The sequence below is a fragment of the Galdieria sulphuraria genome, assembly GCF_000341285.1.
Source record: "Galdieria sulphuraria unplaced genomic scaffold scaf_0, whole genome shotgun sequence".
Classification (NCBI taxonomy): Eukaryota; Rhodophyta; class Bangiophyceae; order Galdieriales; family Galdieriaceae; genus Galdieria; species Galdieria sulphuraria.
In genome coordinates, this window is record NW_005178475.1 from 27,864 (window position 1) to 51,433 (window position 23,570).

The following is a 23,570-nucleotide window of genomic DNA, read 5'->3' on the forward strand; positions in this document are numbered from 1 at the left end:
TTGTGTAGCATATGTTATCTATTCTCCCATAATGAAAACTCTCCAACTGTAATAGGTCCATTTCAATATATCTATATTACACCACGTAGCCTTCAAAGTTACTTACTACATAAACATTCACGTTTAGGTCTGTCGATGGATTTATTATATTATGAATGGCGCCAAAAGCTCTTTGCATTTTTTCCTTGTAAGACTTTCATCTTTCCTCCCTCTTTTTTCAAGCTTTGGGCGATTTCAACCAGAATTGCAAAATTTTCTTATTCTCTGTTATGAAAACTACCAGAGACAATGTCCAGTGTTCAACAAACCGTACAAGACACTATTCGCACTAGATTACCCATATTACTTCAAACACATGACTGGGAGACAATGACCATCCGCAAATTGACTCAACTTCTTTTAACCGAAGTTGAAAAAAGCGAGGTTGAACTATTACCACTTGTTAGACAAATCGTAGTGCAGTTGTTGAAAGATGCCAACCCTTCTGTAATTCCTTTAGACCGAGTAAAGGGCTTTTTCACAGGTCTGCGCAAACCACTCAAAGTAGACAAACGATTACAAGAAATATTACAGTGTGGTTCAATTCTCCCAAGGACTCAAATTGTAAAGTATCTGAATCAGTATATCAAGAAGCATAATTTACAGGATCCAGAACAAAAGAACAAAATAGTATTGGATAATGCATTGCGTTCTTTGTTTGGAGTAGAAACTGCCACTTTTTTCAGTTTAAACAAGCTGATTAGTCCTTTCTTAACCATACCGGAAGAACAAGAACAAGAGATGGTGCATCAATATATGAAAGAACATTTGAAAGAAGCCTTGTTGGCAGCAGAAGAGTCAAAAATGAAAAGGAAACAACAAAGCAAAGTTCAGTCGTTGAACAAAGGTACCACTTCGCATCGTGGTGAGAGTTTACAGAAGCCTCTGAAACTAAGTAATCTACTTTCTCAAATATGTGGTGCTGAATATCTATCTCGGAGTCAAGTTGTCAAGAAAGTCTGGGAATATATCAAGTTACACAACTTACAAAAAGCAAGCGATAAGAGAAACATATCTTGTGATGCTTTGTTAAAACAACTGTTTGATGGAAAAGAAGAAATCAATTCTTTTCATATTTCCAAGTATTTAAGTCCTCATCTACAAAAGCTGAATGGAGACGACTGACAGAAAGAGAGAGTTTTCCATTGTCTTTTGATTTTCATAATGACACATTCTCATGGCTCTTCTTGTGGTTCATCACATGATCACTCACATGATGAACAACAAGAAACTTTAGGAGAACAATGGTCCTTATATCGTTATGTGGACTTTGATAAAGCTACTTGTTTGAATGAGTTGGAGACTGATTCCCTAAGGAATGTCTTGAGACCTTTCCACTTGAGGAACGATACAAGTCTTCCCGTTTTAACTTCTGCTGTCGATGAGCAACTACTGTTATGGATACCTTTCACTCAAATGGTGAAACTGAAAGCTTTTTCTGTTATTGGAGGGGGTCAAGACACAAGTCCTTCACAAGTGAAACTATTTACCAACAATGAGCAATTATTGGACTTTTCTTTAGTTGAAGGAGCTAATCCAGTACAGACAATACAACTGGCACAATCTACTTCAGAATGGATAGAATATCCAACAAAGTATACAAAGTTTCAAAATGTACAATCCGTAAGTTGAGACTCTTGGAGTGTACGTTTCTAATGATATTTCTTCTAGTTGATCATGTTCTTTCCAACCAACTTTGGAGCAGAACATACCGTTATCCAATATATAGGATTGAAGGGACAAGCAACCAACTTTAGAAGAGAAGCAGTCCAAACTGTTTACGAAGCTAGGCCGTTGAGTAAGGGATCCACTAGTGAAGAGTGGACCAACTTTCGAGCCATACAGTAAACTAAATTATTTCAACTTGGAAGAACGCGAAGCCTTTTCTTCTATTCCAGATTGACTTTCACGGCGGTTCAACTCTTCATAAACAGCTTGTGGAGTTATCTTACAAAATGCCCAATATACGCAAAGATGATACAACAAGTCCGCACTCTCTTTTACAAGTTGATGAGGATCATTCTCCAATCCTGCAATGACAGTCTCAACGGCTTCTTCTCCAAGTTTCTTTGCAATAGACGCTCTTCCTTGAGAAAATAAGCGACTTGTCCATGACAAAGATGGATCTGTCTGACTGCGTTGAACGACACGCTGATACAACTTTTCGATAAAATCTGTGGACAAGGCATTCTGTACTGCAACGCTCTCTTCTTCTTTCATCAAAGTAGAGTCAGGTTGCAACAACACAAAGGCATGACAAGCGATGGACAAATTCTGTCCTAAACTGTCCACTTGTTCATGTGTTTTGGCTTTCAAGTTCACTTTATCTCTCGAAAGTTTCAATAACTCACAAATATTCTCACAAATGGCGTTGTTATGGGAAGCAAGTTTAGGTCTCTCCAATATGACAGTAATATCCAAGTTGGCAATATCATAGCCTTTTTGCTTCATCAATTTCCTCGCCTCTTCCATAAATACTTTAGAAGCAACCCCTTTCCAGCGAGGTTCTTTATCTGAAAACAACTGACCAATATCCGGTAAGCCTAAACCACCGAGTATGGCATCCACTACACTATGAAATATAACGTCTCCATCCGAGTGACCGACACTACCTCGATCATGATCCAAAGTTATGCCTCCCACAATAAGTGGTAAGCCTGGTTCTAAGCGATGCAAATCAAAGCCATGTCCTATTCTGACTGAAGCAATAGGAGAGAAACAAAACCTGTGACTCGGCAACGATAGATTGTGTCTACACTTCCTTGGCAATCCAAATGAATAACGACGAGTGGGAAAGAAAACTCTATTGGTGCTTGAGTAGAAAATCTTGTTCGAGCAACGTGCAACTGAAAGAAAAGTACAAAACGACAGCAACCTGACTTGATTTCTCTTTTCCATGAAATGATTATTCATCCGATTGACGATTATTGATTGATTGTGGATGGTCTTCTTAAGTCAAGTGACAGGACCCAGTTGGTATGCTCGAAATCCAACTGGGTTGAATGGTTTACGTGCAAACAACTGTGTAATGAGTAATGGAAGCTTTTTAGGTAAACCGGTATTTTATGGACGCATGAAAAAAATGTGGGTACCTCCTGGTCTCAGACCAAAAAGACCTTCTTTTCAACAACTTGGTCGTGAAGTTTCTCTTTTAGAAGTTGACGGAGAAGATTATCTACCGTGTGACGTGAATATGTCGGGGCTATATGAATTGCCTGTAAGTGCAACTTTGTTGTCGTGAAATGGTTTTGTGAACTCTTATTTGTTGACAGAAAACTCTGGAAGTTGTAAAGTATCCAGACCCACGTCTGAGAAAGGAGAACGAAGAAGTAGACCCTTGTCACCCTAGTGTTGGTGAGATTGCACGAAAGATGTTTCAAGTTATGTATGCAGATAGAGGTGTTGGGTTGGCAGCTCCTCAAGTGGGCATCAACCAACGGCTGATGGTATATAATCCTACGGGCAAACCATCATCTTTTTTATCCCAAGTGGTGATGGTCAATCCCAAGATTGTGGACTGTTCGGATAAAAAAGTGGTGGATTTGGAAGGTTGTTTGTCGTTTCCAGGGATAGCGGGTAAAGTAAGTAGACACGAATGGGTTCGAGTAGAAGCTTTCAAACCAGGTGGTAAGAAAATCAAGCTCAAATTAGAAGGTTGGCAAGCTAGAATATTTCAACATGAATATGATCATCTGGATGGAATCCTTTTTATTGACCGAATGGAACCTGAAGAACGAGCAAGAGCTCAATTCGTGTTGGATCAGCTAGTCAACAACTACAAGGGGAATGGAATACCGCAATTGTAATAAACAGGGATATATAACAACATGCAAACTGAACATGCTTTTCCAATAGTTTCCTATGAAGATACAATCACATTTGAAAAGAAGTCATACAAGCTCTTTTCTCATGTTTCTTTCCATAACAACCTTGTCGAAAGTAGTTGATCTGAAAAGTATTCGATACCACAGAAAACCTTAACAAATAGTCTCTTCAAAAATGAAACGATTGAACTCATCAGAAATAAAAGTTGTTTCAATGTGTAATAAATTGAATCCAAAACAAAGAGAACCTAATAATGCATCTGAAGAAAAGCTATTAAAGAAAGAAAAGAAAAAAAAATTTAATTTCCTTTAAAAAAATGGAAGAAACTGCTTATGTAGTAACAGTAAATGCCTTCCTACTAATATCCCTTTTTTCTAGACTAGTAGTTGTATAACATCGTAAAAAACAATTTGTAAGAAATAGACAAAAGTAAAAGTTTTCAAACGAATCTTTGTTTAATTTGAATCAAATTATTATTTAAACAACCAAATAGTTGTGTAACATCGTAAAAAACAATTTGTAAGAAATAGACAAAAGTAAAAATTCTCAAACGTATCTTTGTTCAACTTGAATCAAATTATTATTTAAACAACCAAACAAAAATTAATATTTATTTGACAAATATAATGAAACCTGAGAGAGGAGTACACTAAAAAATTGAACTTTTCGTAGACATAGAAAACATTAAAATTTTTAAAATCGATACTATTGGAATAAATTTCTAATGCACAATAATTATGAAGAATCGCTTTCAATTATATCGCTATTAAAGGAAGAGAACAAATAAAATTATTTAATAAGAAGTTTATTTGTTTATTAAAAATCGAAAAGAAATTCAGTGTTAAGTTTTCTACATTTTGCAGGAATAAATTCCGCGAAGTCTATAGTTCGAGGTACGATTATTGGCTGCCATTCTCTTAAAGAATATATCAGTATGCAGACCTTACTTTTTACTGCTATGTCTTACCCTGTTTGATGAATAGAAAAAATGTAACCGATACAGCAAATACAGCCTTTGGCGAAAGAGTAAGATGTCTGGGTTATATATCCCACGAGTTTGCGCCCTTGCATCTTTGGAACATTGTTAATTATTTTCGACAAAGAACTTGTTCAACAAAAGCGTACCTGGGACGACTTTTTGAATGTAGAGAACAAAGACGCGTCTTGATCGCCTGGTAAAAAGAATGGTGCATAAGAGGAAACCTTGCCTTTCCCAATAAGTTCGATAAATACTGGAACAAGTGTTTCATAATCAAGGTTTCTTAAAATAGGATTTTTCCAAAGGGCATCTTCTGACCAGTAGCTACATGACTTCAAATGCTGCATCAATGAAAGCGCTTGGCTAGAATCACAATAATTTGCTATTTGGAGAAGCCTATTTTTCATAGAGTGCCAAATTGGGACTGCTTCCATCGGAGATTTTCCGATTTGATTCCACAATGGGGGAAACACTGAAAAGGGCAATTGATTCGAACCTCTCTTAGCGGGAGGTTTTTTGAACAAAGCTTCTAAATTTTCACAAGCATTCCTAACCACAATATCTTTAAAAAAAGTACTTTGTGGAAAGTCTTCAGGAAAATGCAATTTTTCACATTCGAAAAATATCTTACGATATTCTTTCAATCCTATAGCTTGTGCACCCATATGACGTGCAGCATGTAAAAAACTAGCACCAAGACCACTAGGAATAAGAATGTCCCATCTACCAATCGAATTCCCGGAACTAGATTGAAAAGGACGAGAAATGAGGACGACAGGAATTTGACAACTTTCCTTGGCAACATTAGAATTCCAAGTCTCCTCTATCATCCATCGTTCAAAATCTTCCAACCAATCGCAACTAGCGTCCTTTTGTCGTTCTGAGAAAGGACAGAAATGTGGAAATCCCATATGAAATCCCTTGAGTATATGACAACTTTGGATGTTTATCCTACTGAGACAAGTTACCGGTGTATTATCCACTTGATTCGGCATTCCATTCTCCTCTTTTCTTAGATATGACCCGTCTTCTTCTTTTATTTGAAAGCATCTACGAATCATTGCTAAACTCTTAGGTCCCAATACATGAAATCGATTCAGAGCTAGTGTCTTTCTTTTAAACACTTGTCCAAACACAGAGTAGATAAAAGTATCTCGAGCTTCATGAGAACCCAAAAATGGAATACAAACAAGCACTTTACATATCTCATTATCATTCAAACCATTCCTTGGAGCCCAAATAACTTGTAAGATGGTCGCCTCAGAGTTGTACTCGTTCCTTTCCACAAACGTATGTAAAACAGCTTTCCCCAACAGAAACTCGGGTTGTTCAACCAACTTTTTCTCTTGTTCTGTTTCCAATACTTTGAATAGTCCCTTTACAATGTTCAGTTGAGTATCTTCCAACAATATCCAATCCACCAAAGACGCATCATATATTACTACTCTGTCACGCAACGCCCGATACGCCGAACGTTCTTTACGATCCACACTACACCAAGGCACTTGATACCCAAAATATGGTATCATATGAAATCTTTTGGCAAACCAGAGATGGGTCTCCAAACGGTTCTGTCTTGAAAGGCGTGATTTCAAGTTTTCTCTCAAGTATTTCACTTTTCTTCTATATTTACGACATTTGTTCTTTCCAATACTAGGTTTATTTTCGATATCTTGTGTCTTTTTTTTCCATTTTTTGGGCAATCTACAAGTTTGATGGCTCATCGTCCTCCTCCGCAAGTGCCATGGTAAACTTTGGAAAAGTTGTTTTTTCCCTCCCAATGATTTCACTTGTTCACGAAGAAGTTTCAGTTCTTGTGCTCTTGCTGTAGCGAAGTCTACTACTCTAAATGAATTGGTTTCCATACCAAGTCCACAACTAGAAGGAGGAATGGATGGAATTGTTTGCTCCTCTTTCCATGCAGGAGAAACGAGCTTCGATGACTTGCTGAATCTGTTTCCAATCGCTCTCCAACTGCTTTATATGAGCATTGTATTCCAACTTTTCCTTTTTACAGCGACTTTTGGCATGTATCAAATAGATGATCCATTGATGTATTCTTCTTTCCAACAATACAAGGTCGTGATGATTGGCTAGTGTAGGTATATTTTCTTGATAAAAACAAACAGTTTGTCGCAAACTATCAAGAGTTGAAATGGGTTGCCAACCCAATTGTCTCACTTGATTCAACAACTGTTTACTCTTTTCGATCAATTGGTATTGGAATTGAAGGGCTTGTTGCTTGGTTTGTTGCTTCCACAACTGTAGTAACCAACCATCATTGAATAAAGAAGAGTTGGCCAGTTGGTTACCCAACTGTTGTAACAAGTGCTGATATTCTTTTTCTTCTATTTGTAACTGTTTCTCAAACTGTATATTTATGTAACGCCATTGTAAGTAACGCAACTCTAAAGATGGTATCGTATCCTCCTCCTTCTCTAAAACCATATTATCATCACACTAAGAAAATCCCAAAACCCTATTCAAATCCAAGGCGGGCCATAAATAACTCCGCTCCTTTCATCAAATCGGGAATAATCAAATAAGGCTCTGCACTGGATAATATATGGGCTTGTGAACAACTTCCAGTCAATACTCCAATTCCTTTGACTTGTGCATACTGTGCAGCTTCCATATCCTCCAATGTATCTCCTACATGATATACTTCCCAAGGTATTTCATCACCAGTTGATCCACATTGCTGCATGATTCTCTGTTTTGCTAACAATATCAACTCTCCTCTACAAATATGATCGCTTCCAAAAGCACCCGTCATAAAAAAAGGTTTCAACTGTGCCCTTTCTATTTTTTTCCATCCAATCGTTTCCAAGTTACCAGAAACTACAGCCAAATAAACACCACGTTGTTTCAACGACTCCAATAGTGTCCGTACTCCTGGCAACACAGTAACCGTTTCACTATCGGAATAGGTTTTCCTATACAAAGTGGTTCAAAGGAAATCCCAAGGCTCAAGAAAAGTTGTGTTGTGTACCTACTCAAAATGTTCAGTAGCTAATTGTACTGCGAGATTCATCTTTTGCCATATTTCTTGTTCCGTTTTGCCACACTGAAGTAACATATTTTGTATAATAATGGGGTCAGTGAGACCACCGTGTTTCACTCCTTCGACACTGGTTTGTATACCCCATACTTGAGACACTGCCCACTCTATAGAACGTTTATGTCCAGTGTTGGCATTTTTACCTCCTTTCAACAAAGTTCCATCGATATCAAAGGTTACTAGAATTCTTTTGGAAACACAACGATGACTCTTCAACATGCTCTTCTCCTCTCTTCAAGGGTCATCCCAAAAGACACACAAATAGAAGAGGCAAAGGGTCATTCTTTCTTCTCTGGAATGCTCTCATTTTCTTGATGGATTCTTCTCCTTTCCACCGAAAACTATTCAACCATATTGTTTATTTAGAAAATATTCTATCTCATTGTCCTTTTTTACTACCCATCGAAAACGATGACAGCCATCTCGTCACGACATGGGATTCCTATAGCGCCATGCCATGTTCTTCAACTCATGACTCTACCAAGTTGTTGTTGTCGCTCGATAACCATCAAAGTGGAATGAGAAGAAGAAACGATGACCAAGTTGCTCAAAACATGTCATCATCATTGACAAAATATGATTGGGATATTATCCAATCGATAGATAACAATGAGATGTTGTCTTTCACTCAAAAGGTCATGTGGAAGAATTGGTTGATTGATTTGAAAACAAGATGGAGTGATACTGTCCATCATTATATGAGTCTCATGTTGGAAGAGTTGAAACAACAACGTCGATTTCGTACCATAACGGAGGAAGAAGTACAATCATGGATACATCCGATGATGCAGACATTTGAAAATATTTGGAATATTATTCGTCAAATGATGAATGATTGGAATAGAATGAAACCCCTTACAGCAATGGTGAGACAATCAGATGTGAAGACTATACTCTTCGACTGGTTTTTACAACATGCATTCGAACCTTATCCTTCAGAAGAAGAGAAAGTAAGTGAAAACCATTGTTTATATTCACACAAGTGATTATGTCTTTCAACAAGGAATGGTTGGCCATTCAAACGGGATGGACTGCACAACAAGTGAATCATTGGTAAGTCATGAGATCATGGAGAAAATAAAGTAAAGTCTCTATTTAGGTTTATCAACACTCGAGTACGCATTTGGAGACCTATTATTGCTCAAGTTCAACAAGAAATGTCCAAACAAACGATGCCTTATCAGTTTGGTAATAAATAAGATGTGTGCAAACAAAAGCATTTTATATTTTCGCATAGCCATTGTTCATCATCGTCTTTTGTAACATGGCAACCACCTTTTCAAAAGACTGATGTACCGAAGAATAACTTTTCAAACGCTTCATCCTATCCAACCATTGACATATATGAGGATATTCGGATAACGAAAAGTAACATGCAGGAGAAGAAGAAAGATAACTATTGTTGCTTTTCGATTGGATAATATAATACAACACATGGGATGGAAGTAAGCTAGATATGAATATCATCAATACACAAACACTATACAAATATATCCAACATGAAATAGAAACTTACCGTAAATTCTCTATTTCTACAAACAAGGAAAGGTCAGCAATACTAGGCTGCTCCATGCCCTTTATGACAAAAGGTCCATTTCCGAGAATGGACTCCAAAGTGCTCAAAGACTTTTTCATTTGACCAACAGCAAACTCAACGACAGGTATGCTCACCGACTGAGGTTGATTCATAAATCTAACAAGTGATGAGATACGACGATGAGAGATCTCACTTCTACTTACTTGGCTACCATAACTGCATTCCAAACTGTCAACTTGGTACTCCATGATAAGCTAGAGTGGTGCCAATCCAACAGTTCTAATTATTTCAGTAACTATACTTTATCCACACTTTGCAACCCTTACCATCTATCTTTGCTCTCTTTTGAGGATCTGAAGGATACCAGTGTTCTTGTATCATACTGGCACGAGTACGAAAAAGATATTTCAAAATAGCATGACTTTCAGCTAAAAAGAAACCATCTCCGTCTTGAATGGCAGGGACTTTTTGGAAAGGATTGATGGATTGGTATTCAGGTTTCCTACAAAAGTGAGCACGGTGTCAAGAGACCATTTCAAATACTTACAAGTGGTCCTTTTCAAACAATTTGATACGGTGTATTTTATGTGGTATGCCATTTTCTAAAAGAAACATAAGAACTGCTCTACAAGGAGGAGAGCCAGGTTCATAATACAACGTGAGTGCGTCGAAATTCATAACTTGTCCATTTCTTCTTCCCCTTTTGAAACCGAGTCTTTTATCATGAATGAAAATTTCCCTGAGAGACTTGATCAGGTTGTAACTGAGAAAATAAACCAAAATAATCGACACAAGAATTGGCTCCATTAGGGTTTTCAGATATTTGGAAAGTAGTTTTGCTCGTACGTTTACAGAAAAGAGTGTGAAAACAAACGTCAGCAACATCTTGTCTGCTAATAGTTCCAGTCAGTCGACCTCCTCCTTGTTGATCAATACATAAATAGTTACAACCTTTACCTTTTCCATCATACATTGCACAAGGACGAACGATGGTGTATCGAAGAGTGGATGAACGAATGACTTGCTCAGCGCGATATTTGCAGGATAAAAGATACTCCATCTGTGACTTGGCAGGTAGAGAAGAAGGCAACGACATATGATGGGTTAAATGACTTACTAATGCAGCACTCAAGTATACAAACTGTGGAGTTTTAGTACCCAATTCATTATGGCGATAGGCATAGATATCTTTCAATTCTAGAGAAAATGGTCCTTCTTGAAAACTGGGATTCAACTTTTCATCATATTCAAATTTCGAATACATCAACTGAAAGGAATAAATGGTAGTGGGATCCAAAGGTGATATCGGAGTTATGGTTTTCGCACGAAAAACTGGACGAAATTGAGAAAATGGTAAATAGCATTCCTTCCATATTGAAGCAACAGTATCCATTGAACAAATATAGGCAATGCCATCCCACTTTTTATCACACCGAATAATAAATTTGTAACGCCTTCCATCACCCAATAGACGTAAATAGATTCCATCATAGCCACTCAAATCGAGTGGAGTTTCAAAAGGAATGGTCTTGACACTTGCAAAACCACCAAAGTTATCTGTAGACACCTGTCCACTAAATATGACAGAATCTCCACTTGAAGACAATTCTATTTTGCTTTGACTTACACCTCCCATAACTACATCATCTACAGGACCCCATAACCGAGGAATATTTGATGCTGGAGGACGAAAAGGGAATATATCAAGATATTCCACATCCTGTTTCTCTACAGGCACTGCATCTTCCAAATATTGTTGCGCAAAACTAACGAGATTCTTTACTCCTTCGTATTCTACTAGCTCTGTATAAAGTTTCCACTCTGCATTTGAATCAACAGAACTCATGGCATTGGGAGCAGAGCTAGTTGAAAAAGTATTGGGTTGTAGGGCAACACCCATTACACAAAAGACTGCATAAACAAGACGAAAATGTTCAGGAACAAGACTATGTAGATCACCAGTTATCAACTCCAACTTGTCGACTTGTGCACCTTCTTCTTTTAGAATAGCAATAGCTCGATTTTCATCTCTTACCAAGGCTCGAACTTTACAACCACTGTGTTGTAACTTGACTATCAATTGACGACCTACACGACCTGTTGCACCAATGACAAGTACAACTCTTCCAGATAAAGGTGACATATCTTTCTCTAAACGGGTCAATAATTGGAGTCGAAGAGAGCGTACTCGAACACCAGGATCGGGTAGGCTTCCACTAACGGCAACTTCTTGTGAAAAAGCTCGGGCAATTGGGTTGAAAAACAGAAAAGTTTTCACAAAACGACCAAAAGGCCAAGGCTTTCGTGTAGTTTTCTTTTTGGTACCTTGTTTCTCTTCAGAGAAAATGATAACAGTGCAACGAGAACTTGGAACTCTTTTGTGCGAGTGTATACAAGTAACAAGCCATGAAGAATGCACAAAGTTCGACATGTATCTCAAAAATAAAATGGATGGGGAGGTGATGAAGAACCTCACTTCCACAAAGTAGTCATCAACAAATGCTTTTTCTTTATGGACTAAAATCGGTATCTTCCTCGTCATCAACCTGATATTCACTATCGTGGTCTTCTTCTTCAGAGTCACTCACTACATAAACAGGGACTCTCTTGGACAACAAATCAGACTGTAACTTTCTCGTATGTCGAGTCTGGCTAGCTTCCTTTGCTTCGTTGTTGAATAACGACGACTGTTGCTGTGCTTGTGTATTCTCAACGCTTTTGTTGCTTGATTTTTGTGTTTCTTTTTTGGCCTGTGACTTTGTATTCTTCGACTGATTCGTAAAGGTGGTTGCTTTGGATGTTGTTATATTTTCTCGAGTTGACTTATGCAACGGCCGCAATTGCTTTGTTTTTTCTTTTCCTTGTTTTGTATGTAAGAATTGGTGGTTACCCAGTTGTATATTAGTTTCCAACCTTTTCCGTAAGCTTTCCACTTCCGCATCTTCCGTATCATTGATAGGTGGATTCTTGTACTTGAAGGGAGACGTAACTTTTGTTTGAGACATCGAAATATCCATGTCGTCCTGCCGGCCTCCTACCCAACTTATTCCTAGCGTGTCTTCTGAGACTTTTGGATAGGTGACGCTCAACTTTGAATTTTTGCTCTGTTTCTTGGCTTGTGAAGCTTTTCTCGAGGAAGGTGGAGGAATTTCTTCCAAGTTTTTATCATCTTGTTCCGCGTTGGCAAGTAGAGACTGCATCAAAATATTCTTTTTGCCTTTAAGCTTCGTTTTTTGTTGTTTCTTTGCTTCCATTGCTGCCTGTTTCAAAGACAATGACTCTTCTTCTTCCCAACTTAAGCTTTCATCCAATATTTGCTCCAGTTTCTCTAGGTCCTGTAACCAAAGGTCTGATGGCGCGGTTTGCTCCAATCTTTTCATTTCTTCTATCTTCTTATCTCGTTCTTCGGTAAGTTTGGTGATTCTTTCTTGGGTAAGACTCCAAATGGGCATAGATAGCAAATAGTCATAGCCACTGCCAGTTTCACTATCATTTTCTTTTTCCTCTTCTTCGTCTTTGTTGTCCGAGACAGTATTATTGTTGTAAATTTTCTTAAAATGATGCTTGGTCAATGTGACAATGAGGTCTTTTCTTTTCACATTGGCTACTTTGATTTCGCCTTGAATAACTTGGAGAATAAAGCGAACACGATTTTCTAGTTTCTCAACCTGAACTGTGAGTTCTTGAAGAAGATACTGCTTGCGGGATTCATATAGCCGTAGGCGAATATGGAAGAATTCTTTCAACATATCGATGGGATCGTCGTATTTCTGAATCTTACCTTCTGCATTGAATAAGACCATATTGGAAGTTGATAGAGTTGAGCCCAATTTGAATTTTTTGTGAAAGCCTTGTGTTTCACATTGTTTATAGGCTTCTTCATGTAAGTTGATGAGAAAGTCGACCAACCTTTCCGTACTTCTGTCGAACAATTCTTTTATAAAACTTGTTTCTCCAGATTTATGTTGTTCTGAAGACAACATGATGCTTTCTAACCATTCTTTATAGGGCGTCGTCCATGTCTTCAATGGAAGCTCAGTTATGCGGACCAAATGATCACGCACTCGATATACTTTTCCATAAATATCATAAGTACTAGAACCCGAGAAACAAATGGATCCACGGAAGCCTCTATACCAAGGATGCATTGTATGAGGCTCGTGTCCATGAATAAGTCGACGAATATTTTCAATGACATCTTTTGGGTTGTAACAAGGAACGTTAGTAGACCATCCAGTACCGATACCTTCAGCACCGTTCACTAAAACGAGAGGAATAATAGGACAATAATAATTGGGTTCAATCGATAGTCCATCTTCTTCTAAATAGTGAAGTACGGCATCATCTGCTTCTGGAAAGAGATAACGTGTAATGGGAGCAAGTCTGGTAAATATATAACGAGCAGAAGCAGCGTCTTTTCCGCCTTGTAAACGAGTACCAAACTGACCGGAAGGAACCAAAAGATTGATATTACACGCACCTACAAAATTTTGTGCCAATCCTACAATCGTTGCCATGAGAGACATTTCTCCATGATGATAAGCTGCATTTTCTGCTATATAACCGGCCAATTGCGCAACTTTGATATCTCTCGTCAACTTCTTTTTAAAGCAGCCAAATAAAACTTTACGTTGACTAGGTTTCAAACCATCAATAACCGAGGGTATAGAGCGAGCATTATCAGAAAGTGAAAATAAAATAAGTTCTTTGTTGACAAAATTCGAATAAGTAAGATCATCCGCGATATGGTCAAAGTATGTATCAGGATCAACATCAGCCAGCCATTCCTTTCGTTCTTGCACTCGCTGCTTCGAGAATGCCATGTCGATAGCAACCATATCGTGTTCTCCAGACCATATAAAATCAATAACATGAAGATCTAAATGAGAAAAGTATTCTTTTGCTTCCGCAGCAGTTGAAGTACCAAGACCTTTATAATACTTGATGGTCCAACCCTTTAAGGTTTCCTGCTCTAAAGACGTCCTCCAAGTTTTGTATTCTGGTATAGTAAAAAAGGTGACAACTTGATTTCCTTTGGAAGCCTTGACAATCGGAGTAATGAATTCTTGAAGGAAGCCCTTCACTTCTAACAAACTCGGCCAGAAGTGATGGAAAAAATTGATAAGCAAACCCTGCAATCAATATTAATGAAAAATATTCGAAACAATAAATGATAAGCTACCTTGATATGACTTCCATCATTATCCTGATCCGTCATGATCAACACATGACCATATCGTAGAGTCTTTATAGTTTCATCGTCATATACTTTCCCATGTTGTAAACCCAATATCTTCTTCAAATTGTTAATTTCGGCATTTTCCTAAGTCGATATGAATTCTTTTTCATTCATAAACGTTTCTGTACTCTACCATTATTTGCTTGTGAGAAGCTTCTCTTACATTCAACAACTTGCCTCGTAGCGGAAAAACACCATAGTAGTCACGACCTACTACTGATAAACCCGAAACTGCCAGTGCTTTCGCAGAATCTCCTTCTGTCAGAATCAAAGTACAGTAAAAGGATTCCTTTGTTCCAGCATAATTCGCATCATCCAACTTTGGTATACCTAAAATCTTCTTCGCTTTGCCTCCATCAGTCTTCTTCAACTCTGAAGTCTGCTTCATTTTTGCAAAGGAAAGAACATTTTCCAGTATGCTAGATTTCATAACTTTCTTCATAAACTCCTCAGATAAGGGACAAGATGAACCAAAAGTGTTGGGTCGCGAAGTCATGTTTTCTTTGGTCTGCGAATCAAAGGCTGGATTTTCAATGAGGCACTTGACGAACACCCAGAGATGATTCTTGATTTGAAAAGGTTTCAGTTTTAAGCCTTTATGCTTCTTTTCAATATGTTCATTCACTTTGGAAATAATTTGATCCACAATATGATTGACATGCGTGCCACCTTTCATTGTCCAAATTGAGTTTACAAAGCTGACTTGAGTAAACTGTCCTTCACTGACGGACAACATCACCTCCCATCTAGATCCATTACACTCATAAATGCGAGGCACATCAGCCTTATCTATCAAATAGAGTTCACAATAGTCACGGAATGACTTGATAGGAAGATGTTCCCCATTGAAATAAACCTTGACTGTGGGATTGCAACCGGCTACATCGAATACTCTCTTCTGAAACAAGGCTAAAATATCTTCGTCTAAATGAGTCATGGAGAATTTTTCCAAGTCTGGAACAAAAGTGATTTTCGTCCAGTCATCTTTCTTATTAGACATTATCTTGGGATCTTTTCTACTGGACATGTTATTACTAAACTCTTGACGGTATGTCAGCCCTCTCTGGGAGTCTGCAGTCTCCACAATAAATGACTTGGAAAAAATATTGGTCAACTTTGCACCATAACCATTTCTTCCTCCTACAACTTTCTTTTCACTGTCATCATAGTTGGATGATGTGAGAAGATGGCCAAAAATCATTTCTGGAACATAGATATTTTCTTTTTTGTGTATCTGCAATAGACAATGTTGGAAGCAATTTTCCTGTTTTACATACATCTCTTACCTCTACGGGGATGCCCTTCCCATTGTTATATATGGATATTTTGTTATCCTCCTTGTGAATATCAACACGAATCGTATTCATGGAAGGGTCACGTTGCTTATGATCAGCTGCATTGACTAAGATTTCATCAAAAATTTTGTACAGCGCAGGGACGAATGATACTTCACGAAAGCTCATCCGTTGGTCTTTTCTATCGTATACCCATAAGGTTTGAGTTGTCCGTTCCACCGAGCCTCGACGGAAGAGTAAGTAAGAAAAAAGACTTTTCTTGTATTGACATACCAATATATGTATCTGGTCGCAACAATACATGCTCTCTTGGAGTCAGCTTTTGGTATGTGTCCTCCACCGTCTTGTAAGAGCTCGTTGCGTCCATTTCGTTGTTTCTGTTGGCACCAAAAAGGAAATGTCAAAACCCAATTTTGAATGAACAAATTTGAATAGCAATTGGGCGCGCAATCAACCGTTTTGGATTTTTTTCCTCCTTCCCTCTCTCTTCTAATCTTTCCTATTCTTGAAAAGTTCGATATTGAATGTATACGCCTTCTAAAAGTCCCAAAGTGAAGGGTCCACAATACTCTTTTCCTATTCTCAATGCTGAAGAAATAGTACAGTGCTTGAAGGAACTTCAAATTCCGTTTTCCGAAGAACAACTGAAGAAACCTACCTCGGAAGGCATTCGAGCAACTTATGAACAGATTTTGGAACTTCTTCTTGGAATATCACGAGACGAGTTACAACAACCGGTTTTTCAAGCGCTCGATGTGTTATCTTACCCTGAACTTCACGAATACTCGGTAGGACAGCTGAACTTTCACCGAAATTTGCAAAAGCTATTAGAAGCTTGTGGTTATCACGAATTTTCTATGAAAGACTATTTAAAACCTGAGTACGCTAGAACAAAGAAAATATTAAGTGCTATAATAAACTTTGCCAAATTCCGGGAAGAGCGGTTGGTGACTTTTCTGGAATTACAAGGACGCTCAGAAGAGATAACAACGAGAAAGCAACAAACAGAAGAAGAGTTGAACGAATTGAGGGAAAAAGTGAAGAAATTGAGGTAAGTAATAACGTTTGTTGGTTACAAAAACGGTATCGAGTCCTTTGGATAGATGTGAAGACGAGGAGATGGCACCTTACGCCCAATCTTTACAAGAGCAAGCCGAAGAATTGGTGGGGGACATTGCCCAATATAACAAATCTCAAGCTTCTCTTCAGAAGCAAATCAAAGAAATGAAAGCAGAAGTTGCATCAAGAAGCGATAAAATATCTAGTACTAAATTTAATATTTTAAATGAAAAGCAAGAGTGTAATAAGTTGCAAGAAATGGTAGTACCTAGTCCTGAAAAGGCTAAGAAGGAGATTGAAGATATGAGTGAACAACTGGAGAATGACAAGCAGACCACTCAAAGTATAGAAAGGAGAACCAAGGATCTCAAGTTAAGAATCAGCGGCTTGGAAGATTGTGAAAGGGAACTTCGACAAACGTTCAAGTTGATGCAAGAATGCGAAGAGCAAATGAATGAATGGCGGATACTTCAAGATGGGTTATCTGAGAAGAGACAACGGATAGTTGACTACGAAGAAGAGTTGAAACGACTGAAATCTTCCGAGTCGCATTATCGGAGACAGTTGTCCAATGTTGAAGAGCGAATATCACGACTACAGATGCAAGCTGAAGAGAAGAAGCGATATGCAGATGAATCCTATGATCAAGTTTGTCAAGATCGTTCTGAAGTAAATAGAGAAAGGGAAGAAGTTGAAAGACGCATTGATAGAACCAACGTACTTATTCAAACCACCAAAGACAAAATACAAGAAATGCTGAATGAACACGAAAGGGAAGTGGACAAAGTGCGAGAAAAGTATCGTACATTAGAAGCGAGCGTGGTGAAGTATCATCGTGAACTTTTCTCTGTGATGCAGTCATTATCATCTTATCAAGGCAAATTCGAAGTTTCTACGAATTGGTAAAACTTGTGTAAGGATAACAAATCCCTCCATATAGTATCCGATGTTGACATAGTAAATAGATATCCCATTGTTTCTACTGTTTGTAGAGGAATACAATTTGACTCTTTTATAGCAATCCGTTCTCTGAACCTCCAATCGATGGAATATCGAGCATTCTCATTCGAACCCCACAAAAAACCACACTTTATTGGTTTCCAAATGTTCTTAAGCATCATCCAAAGCAGCGACACCTGGAAGAACACGACCCTCGATCAACTCCAAAGAAGCACCTCCTCCTGTGGAGATATGAGACATTTTATCAGCCAAGTTTGCTTTTTCAACTGCTGCAACCGAGTCTCCACCTCCAATAATAGTTATTGCGCCTTGTTCTGTTAACTTTGCTAATATTCGAGCAACTTGAAAGGTCCCTCTAGCAAAATTTTCCATTTCAAAAACTCCCATAGGTCCATTCCATAGTATGGTTTTACATTTGGCAAGAGCTGACTCGATCATTTCTATAGTAGCCGGACCAATATCCAGTCCCATCCAACCTTCCTCAATTTGAGAGAAAGACACTGTTTTGACATTTGCATGGTTATCAAATTTGTCTGCAACAAGTAGGTCAAGTGGAAATATAAGTTCCACCTTTTTTTGTGCCGCCATTTGTTCTATTTCTTTTGCCAAATACAACTTGTCTTCTTCTACCAAAGAAGAACCTACTGATAGTCCTCTTGCTTTTAGAAAAGTGAAAACCATACCACCTCCAATAATAATTACGTCACACTTTTCGATAAGTGATTTTAAAACACCAATTTTGGAAGATACTTTGGAACCTCCGATGATAGCAGCAAATGGTCTCTCAGGATTTTGTATAGCATTCTGTAAGTATTCCAATTCCTTTTCCAACAGGAAACCAGCGACTGCTGGACGAATGAACTGTGTGACTCCTTCTGTGGAAGCGTGCGCTCGATGTGCTGAACCAAAAGCATCGTTGACGTAAAGATCCATATTCATGCTCAGTTTGCGACTGAAATCCGGATCATTGTCAGTTTCTTCGGTGTAAAAACGAACGTTTTCCAACAGAATGATATCTCCATCATTCATAGCAAGAACCATATTATTTACTTGGTCACCAATACAATCAGGAGCCATTCTGACACTCTTTCCGAGTAACTGACCGAGTCTTTCTGCCACTGGAGCTAAAGAGTAGCGATCTTCAAAACCACCCTTTGGTCTTCCGAGATGAGAAGATAAGATGACTTTTGCTCCGTGATTTATTAGATACTGAATAGTAGGAAGAGATGCCTTAATTCGGGTATCATCCGTGATACTTTTACCATCTAGCGGCACATTCAGATCACATCTGACCAGAACCCTTTTACCCTTGAGATCTGCTGCAGAAAGATCCTTTAAAGATTTCTTTTTGCTAGAAGTTGCAGTAGTCATATGAAGATTCAGTATGTTACTTTGAAACTTGTTAGCCTTGGGTGGAAAGAAAGATGACCATGTCTTGTTTGTAGTTGTTGGATTGTAAACAAGTGTTTTACCATTGAAATAGGAAACATGTTTCCAACGGTTATAAGAGCAGATATGGAACCGAAAACTACAAGTTACGAACAACAAGTGCATAAAAGGAAAAGTTCCCAATTCTCCAAAATGCAACTGTTTAGTCGATCTCCGAGGCATTCCTTTTTTTTGTGGTGAGAAAACATCGATGCCTGTTTTGAACTATTGTGTGCAAGTTTTTCGTTATGATATTATATTCTCTATGAAATGGAGATTATCTGCCAACGACGTTCACTCCTATTTTCCTTTTGACGCATACAATATTCTATAAATACAAGTATATATCTAAGTTTGTGTTTCACTTTTCCCCAAACCAGCTTTCTACTGAACAAAAGTTTAATCCTTAAAAGACCTTTATTGAGCTTCTCTTGCTCGCAACCTGGCACGTGCGTTGGTAACTTTAATGTTCAACTCTGCGGCTCGTTCCAGAATTTCCTTTCTCTTCTTGGCCGACACTCCGTGGGCTATTTCAGCTGCATACTTTCGATTCAGCATAAGAAGAGCTTCCAATTCTTTCACGTTGTTGACCAAGAACTTGTAGAAACCATTTGGCAACAAATATCTCGTCCTTTTGTCCGATCCATACCCAATATTGGGCATCAAAGTGGAGCCTTTAAACCGTCTACGTACTCTGCAGTCTATACCCTTTGGTTTTCTCCAGTTTTCTTTGACCCTTTTAAACCTATCCGACTGAAAACGCTTGAACTTTTTGGTTCTCTTTTTCAAAGACTTGCGACGAATCAAAGGAGTCGGCATTTTCCAATTGCCAATAACAACAATCGACGACGCGTAGAGAATCCCGTTTTAGGGATTTACAAGAGACTCGAGAGTTTTAGGAAGTTCTCCAACAAACATAATACAATGTGTCTATTTGGTCTTTAGGAATACCTCCAAATAGGAATCCATGCTTTTTCCACCACAATGCTCTATTAACTAATTGTTTCCATTCTTCCTCACCCTAGAACCATTCTCAATATACAAGACAAGGCACTCTTATAGATACGAACCAGCTTTCTGTATGTTTCCATATTCCACAATTCTTTCTTGTCGTTTTCTACCTCAGCCAAAGAGTCCAAATGTTGTGAGTTATCTCGTAAGTTTGCTACATTTCACAAGTTAGCCAAGTCTCTTGTATAATACAATGAGCATGTACCGGTCCATCCAACCATCCCATCTGAAACATTCTCTAAAGTATTTGCTTGTTCATCAAACAACGACTTGTGTTGGAAATCAACCATATATTCGGATTCCTCATCAACTCCAGCTATGATGAAGAGGTTAGTTGGTAGTTGAAAACGAAAACTTTACAACCTTCACAAAGTTGTTCATACAACGCTGCCTTTTTCTCCAAACTATTTGTCACGTCCACTGCCATAGCATTAATATCTTTGGCTGCTCTTTGTTCGACACCTGGGTTTTTGGTTTCGTCCCATTTTCTTCTTCTAGTACGACGTTTCCAACGAAATTTGGAAGCTTCCTCTTCCTTATAGAGTGCTGCTCTTAATCCGAACAAGGAACGACCAGAAACTTTGTTAATATAGTGCCGTTTTTTAGGTAAAACGGAAGAACCTGTTAACCAACCCAAATCCGTAGAAGACATTTGAGAAAAAGAAATTTTTCAAGATATTTCATCGTTATTGAATAGATAGATCAAGAAGATGATCACATTGACAGTAGAAAAAGCAACTTGATATTTATATGTATGAATATGTGTATGTGTATTATAGCGTCCAATTTAAAAAGACGGTACTAGAATACAAATCTTGTCATACACGAGAACTGTCAACTTTCAACTTTTAGGAGCACTTAACATGGCTCGAATAAAACTAGATGCAAGAGTCATCATACCAATCACTCGTGAATAGTCAACAAACATACCAATAGAGATAAGTAACAAAGGTTAAAAGGAAAAATCCCATTTTCAGTTCATAATATCTTTGTACCTGCGCTGCTATACGAAAAACCCTTGTGTTATCCAACAAGTGTTCATTGCGTACATATTTCTGAATATGAAACGCTATCAAAGGAGTATTTAGTAATCCAACAAACCAATGGCCACCCAAAAATAGAAGCAAAGTCAAGAAAAAGTGAATACCAAACCTGAATAGATGGCCATTCTCGTATGTGGGTATCGTTACCTAACTAGCTAAAACAAGGAACCATACTTACTCGGGATAAATAAGAAAGTTGACCTTGTCACATAACTCCACAGGATTCAAGTGATCCATGAGTAGATCTGAGAATAGAATGAGACTATAAATGTCCATGAATAATAAAACAGCAGTTATAAGAAACACAATAATCCAGTAGGCTACTTCAAGACCCAATCCCATATTATCAAGGCAACTATACTATGTTTCTTTCCTCTTTCCCTCCCAACACACACTTTGGCATGCGATGTCCAAAAAGAAAACAAAAGATGGGAGAAAAGGATTTCTAAAGCTTTCCAATTTAGACACAATGAAGAACTTGCTCAACTAAAATAGAGACTTTGTTATTTTTCACTTTCAAGAATACTAATCAAATGATCTTCCAGGAAAGTGGCTTTCAAGAAGAATAGAGATTCGTAACAAAATGACTCGATTCATTTGCTTTCAATAGCTTATTCTAAAACATTTTTAAGTGAAAGCTTCAAAAGGACTACTCATATCATAAGAAAACTTTGAGCAATCAACCAAAGGAGAGAAGCTCTAAAGAAATGACAAGTAACATTATTTCTTAATCAGAGGCATTGATGAATATATCTCAATCTCTTTCAACTAATCTTATATATTGCGTGTCAAATCTTTATTCTCCACATTGCATCTTCTTTATATTGAAAAAAAAGAGTAGGCGATTACTATGCAACACAGGCTTCTTTGGAACTGAATTCCTTAGAGAGAACAAGGGACATACATTTTCAACTTACTTTGCAACTCTCATGACTCTCAATATGAGTATGTAAGGCTTGGAAGGAATCTTCAACTTGAATGAAAGCATCTTCAAAGATATCTTTCAATCACTTGTAATAAAACCTCTGATCCATTTTGTTCCGATCAATTGACTCATTGTAAATGAGAGAAAGAGAGATTATAGAAACTCCTTCCTATTGATCGTTTGAATAAGTCATCACCAATTGTGAGACCATTGCCACTTCACTGAATTTTTCTATATGACTTCTTTACAGCGCTAATTTGTATCGTTTTATATGTTGAAAGGAGAAGGACACGATTGGTTATTCCAAAGTAGATAAAACTCTCTTGTAATTTCTAGTGAATAGAATAACATGGCTCCATCATTTACATTTCATAAGGATGATCGAGTAACTATTGTGTGACGTGGTTGAGCTTTCTACTTTTTGATGCAAAGAATAAGTGGTATTCCAAAGCGTCTATTCTCAGTATCTATGGAGAAGACGCCTGCTTTACTTCGAGTGTCCGAAATTTTTGCTTCTGTTCAAGGAGAAGGACCTTTTGTTGGTAGACCCAGCGTGTTTCTTCGACTAGCATTGTGCAACTTGCAGTGTGCTTATTGTGATACCAAATATACAGTAAGTAGTGGGGAGACATATATATATATCCATATATATTTTGTGAACTTGTCGTAGTGGCTATTTGAAGAAGAGAAACAACAACAAGTATTGACACGTATACGTGAGAAGCAGAGAGATAAATTTGACTTGAAGGTTTACCAGAAATCTTCTGAAGTTCGGAACTTGTCCATACCTGATGTTGCCAAAACGGTGTTGAATTTATCACAAGGTCGTATTCGTGCTATGGTATTGACAGGAGGAGAACCTCTTATACAGCGAGCTGCATTGTCGTCGTTATTAAAGTCCATATTAAGTGAAGGTTATCACGTAGAGATTGAAACCAACGGAACTATAAGGCCAGAAAGACTTCCCGTAGAAGGTATTCGTTTCAACGTGAGTCCAAAACTGAGCAATTCGTTTCAGCCGTTTGAAAAACGTATTCACCGCCAAGTCCTACAAGAGTTCTTGAACAGAGACGCCATATTTAAGGTAAGTTTCCAGTTTGTTCGTTTGAGTTGCTATACATAAGGTTTTTTAGTTTGTTATTACTCAAGAAAAGGATATCACAGAAGTG

At 37.9% G+C, this 23,570-nt stretch overlaps 15 protein-coding genes across 15 annotated transcripts in view; 6 read left to right on the top strand and 9 right to left on the bottom strand.

The window, feature by feature from the left end:
• The first annotated feature begins 207 nt into the window (after nucleotides 1–207).
• Nucleotides 208–1,188, top strand: Gasu_00170 (uncharacterized protein). The gene has a single exon (XM_005709108.1). It carries the CDS (start codon nucleotides 289–291, stop codon nucleotides 1,162–1,164), a length of 876 nt encoding a protein of 291 aa, XP_005709165.1. The 5' UTR covers nucleotides 208–288; the 3' UTR covers nucleotides 1,165–1,188.
• Nucleotides 1,189–1,197: 9 nt separating this feature from the next.
• Nucleotides 1,198–1,858, top strand: Gasu_00180 (thioredoxin family Trp26-like protein). Its single transcript, XM_005709109.1, has 3 exons — nucleotides 1,198–1,662; nucleotides 1,711–1,752; nucleotides 1,797–1,858. Exons 1-3 carry the CDS (start codon nucleotides 1,204–1,206, stop codon nucleotides 1,827–1,829), a joined length of 534 nt encoding a protein of 177 aa, XP_005709166.1. The 5' UTR covers nucleotides 1,198–1,203; the 3' UTR covers nucleotides 1,830–1,858.
• A 14-nt stretch (nucleotides 1,859–1,872) lies between these two features.
• Gasu_00190 (2-C-methyl-D-erythritol 2,4-cyclodiphosphate synthase) lies at nucleotides 1,873–2,947 on the bottom strand. The gene has a single exon (XM_005709110.1). It carries the CDS (start codon nucleotides 2,935–2,937, stop codon nucleotides 1,894–1,896), a length of 1,044 nt encoding a protein of 347 aa, XP_005709167.1. The 5' UTR covers nucleotides 2,938–2,947; the 3' UTR covers nucleotides 1,873–1,893.
• A 10-nt stretch (nucleotides 2,948–2,957) lies between these two features.
• Nucleotides 2,958–4,104, top strand: Gasu_00200 (peptide deformylase). Its single transcript, XM_005709111.1, has 2 exons — nucleotides 2,958–3,256; nucleotides 3,312–4,104. The coding sequence occupies exons 1-2, from the start codon at nucleotides 2,981–2,983 to the stop codon at nucleotides 3,843–3,845; spliced, it is 810 nt and encodes a 269-aa protein (XP_005709168.1). The 5' UTR covers nucleotides 2,958–2,980; the 3' UTR covers nucleotides 3,846–4,104.
• A 537-nt stretch (nucleotides 4,105–4,641) lies between these two features.
• On the bottom strand, nucleotides 4,642–7,187 carry Gasu_00210 (ribonuclease P). The gene is made up of 4 exons (XM_005709112.1): nucleotides 5,812–7,187; nucleotides 4,990–5,763; nucleotides 4,832–4,935; nucleotides 4,642–4,780 (listed from the first exon to the last, which is right to left on the bottom strand). Exons 1-4 carry the CDS (start codon nucleotides 6,706–6,708, stop codon nucleotides 4,681–4,683), a joined length of 1,875 nt encoding a protein of 624 aa, XP_005709169.1. The 5' UTR covers nucleotides 6,709–7,187; the 3' UTR covers nucleotides 4,642–4,680.
• Nucleotides 7,188–7,205: 18 nt separating this feature from the next.
• On the bottom strand, nucleotides 7,206–8,207 carry Gasu_00220 (uncharacterized protein). Its single transcript, XM_005709113.1, has 2 exons — nucleotides 7,840–8,207; nucleotides 7,206–7,779 (listed from the first exon to the last, which is right to left on the bottom strand). The coding sequence occupies exons 1-2, from the start codon at nucleotides 8,121–8,123 to the stop codon at nucleotides 7,323–7,325; spliced, it is 741 nt and encodes a 246-aa protein (XP_005709170.1). The 5' UTR covers nucleotides 8,124–8,207; the 3' UTR covers nucleotides 7,206–7,322.
• Nucleotides 8,208–8,337: 130 nt separating this feature from the next.
• Gasu_00230 (uncharacterized protein) lies at nucleotides 8,338–9,001 on the top strand. The gene is made up of 2 exons (XM_005709114.1): nucleotides 8,338–8,854; nucleotides 8,908–9,001. Exons 1-2 carry the CDS (start codon nucleotides 8,357–8,359, stop codon nucleotides 8,959–8,961), a joined length of 552 nt encoding a protein of 183 aa, XP_005709171.1. The 5' UTR covers nucleotides 8,338–8,356; the 3' UTR covers nucleotides 8,962–9,001.
• Nucleotide 9,002: 1 nt separating this feature from the next.
• Gasu_00240 (uncharacterized protein) lies at nucleotides 9,003–11,897 on the bottom strand. The gene is made up of 6 exons (XM_005709115.1): nucleotides 10,206–11,897; nucleotides 9,989–10,156; nucleotides 9,768–9,943; nucleotides 9,645–9,720; nucleotides 9,421–9,597; nucleotides 9,003–9,354 (listed from the first exon to the last, which is right to left on the bottom strand). The coding sequence occupies exons 1-6, from the start codon at nucleotides 11,870–11,872 to the stop codon at nucleotides 9,126–9,128; spliced, it is 2,493 nt and encodes an 830-aa protein (XP_005709172.1). The 5' UTR covers nucleotides 11,873–11,897; the 3' UTR covers nucleotides 9,003–9,125.
• Nucleotides 11,898–11,902: 5 nt separating this feature from the next.
• Gasu_00250 (DNA topoisomerase II) lies at nucleotides 11,903–16,477 on the bottom strand. The gene is made up of 5 exons (XM_005709116.1): nucleotides 16,249–16,477; nucleotides 15,967–16,199; nucleotides 14,814–15,914; nucleotides 14,624–14,764; nucleotides 11,903–14,573 (listed from the first exon to the last, which is right to left on the bottom strand). The coding sequence occupies exons 1-5, from the start codon at nucleotides 16,340–16,342 to the stop codon at nucleotides 11,952–11,954; spliced, it is 4,191 nt and encodes a 1,396-aa protein (XP_005709173.1). The 5' UTR covers nucleotides 16,343–16,477; the 3' UTR covers nucleotides 11,903–11,951.
• A 20-nt stretch (nucleotides 16,478–16,497) lies between these two features.
• On the top strand, nucleotides 16,498–18,011 carry Gasu_00260 (kinetochore protein Nuf2). The gene is made up of 2 exons (XM_005709117.1): nucleotides 16,498–17,026; nucleotides 17,079–18,011. Exons 1-2 carry the CDS (start codon nucleotides 16,500–16,502, stop codon nucleotides 17,938–17,940), a joined length of 1,389 nt encoding a protein of 462 aa, XP_005709174.1. The 5' UTR covers nucleotides 16,498–16,499; the 3' UTR covers nucleotides 17,941–18,011.
• A 19-nt stretch (nucleotides 18,012–18,030) lies between these two features.
• On the bottom strand, nucleotides 18,031–19,627 carry Gasu_00270 (phosphoglycerate kinase). The gene has a single exon (XM_005709118.1). It carries the CDS (start codon nucleotides 19,603–19,605, stop codon nucleotides 18,145–18,147), a length of 1,461 nt encoding a protein of 486 aa, XP_005709175.1. The 5' UTR covers nucleotides 19,606–19,627; the 3' UTR covers nucleotides 18,031–18,144.
• Nucleotides 19,628–19,805: 178 nt separating this feature from the next.
• Gasu_00280 (60S ribosomal protein L32) lies at nucleotides 19,806–20,287 on the bottom strand. Its single transcript, XM_005709119.1, has one exon. The coding sequence runs from the start codon at nucleotides 20,239–20,241 to the stop codon at nucleotides 19,840–19,842; it is 402 nt and encodes a 133-aa protein (XP_005709176.1). The 5' UTR covers nucleotides 20,242–20,287; the 3' UTR covers nucleotides 19,806–19,839.
• A 5-nt stretch (nucleotides 20,288–20,292) lies between these two features.
• On the bottom strand, nucleotides 20,293–21,107 carry Gasu_00290 (cytochrome B561-related protein). Its single transcript, XM_005709120.1, has 4 exons — nucleotides 20,797–21,107; nucleotides 20,639–20,749; nucleotides 20,493–20,587; nucleotides 20,293–20,443 (listed from the first exon to the last, which is right to left on the bottom strand). Exons 1-4 carry the CDS (start codon nucleotides 21,083–21,085, stop codon nucleotides 20,318–20,320), a joined length of 621 nt encoding a protein of 206 aa, XP_005709177.1. The 5' UTR covers nucleotides 21,086–21,107; the 3' UTR covers nucleotides 20,293–20,317.
• A 35-nt stretch (nucleotides 21,108–21,142) lies between these two features.
• Gasu_00300 (cornichon family protein) lies at nucleotides 21,143–21,947 on the bottom strand. The gene is made up of 3 exons (XM_005709121.1): nucleotides 21,655–21,947; nucleotides 21,364–21,585; nucleotides 21,143–21,311 (listed from the first exon to the last, which is right to left on the bottom strand). Exons 1-3 carry the CDS (start codon nucleotides 21,816–21,818, stop codon nucleotides 21,275–21,277), a joined length of 423 nt encoding a protein of 140 aa, XP_005709178.1. The 5' UTR covers nucleotides 21,819–21,947; the 3' UTR covers nucleotides 21,143–21,274.
• A 740-nt stretch (nucleotides 21,948–22,687) lies between these two features.
• The window catches only part of Gasu_00310 (archaeal ATPase / transposase), a 3,386-nt gene continuing 2,503 nt past the window's right edge, over nucleotides 22,688–23,570 (top strand). The window contains exons 1-3 of the mRNA XM_005709122.1: nucleotides 22,688–23,014; nucleotides 23,072–23,485; nucleotides 23,535–23,570. The exon at nucleotides 23,535–23,570 is cut by the window's right edge and continues 23 nt beyond it. Coding sequence (XP_005709179.1) covers nucleotides 22,826–23,014; nucleotides 23,072–23,485; nucleotides 23,535–23,570 — 639 coding nt within the window. The 5' untranslated portion in view covers nucleotides 22,688–22,825. The remainder of the gene's footprint in view (nucleotides 23,015–23,071; nucleotides 23,486–23,534) is intronic.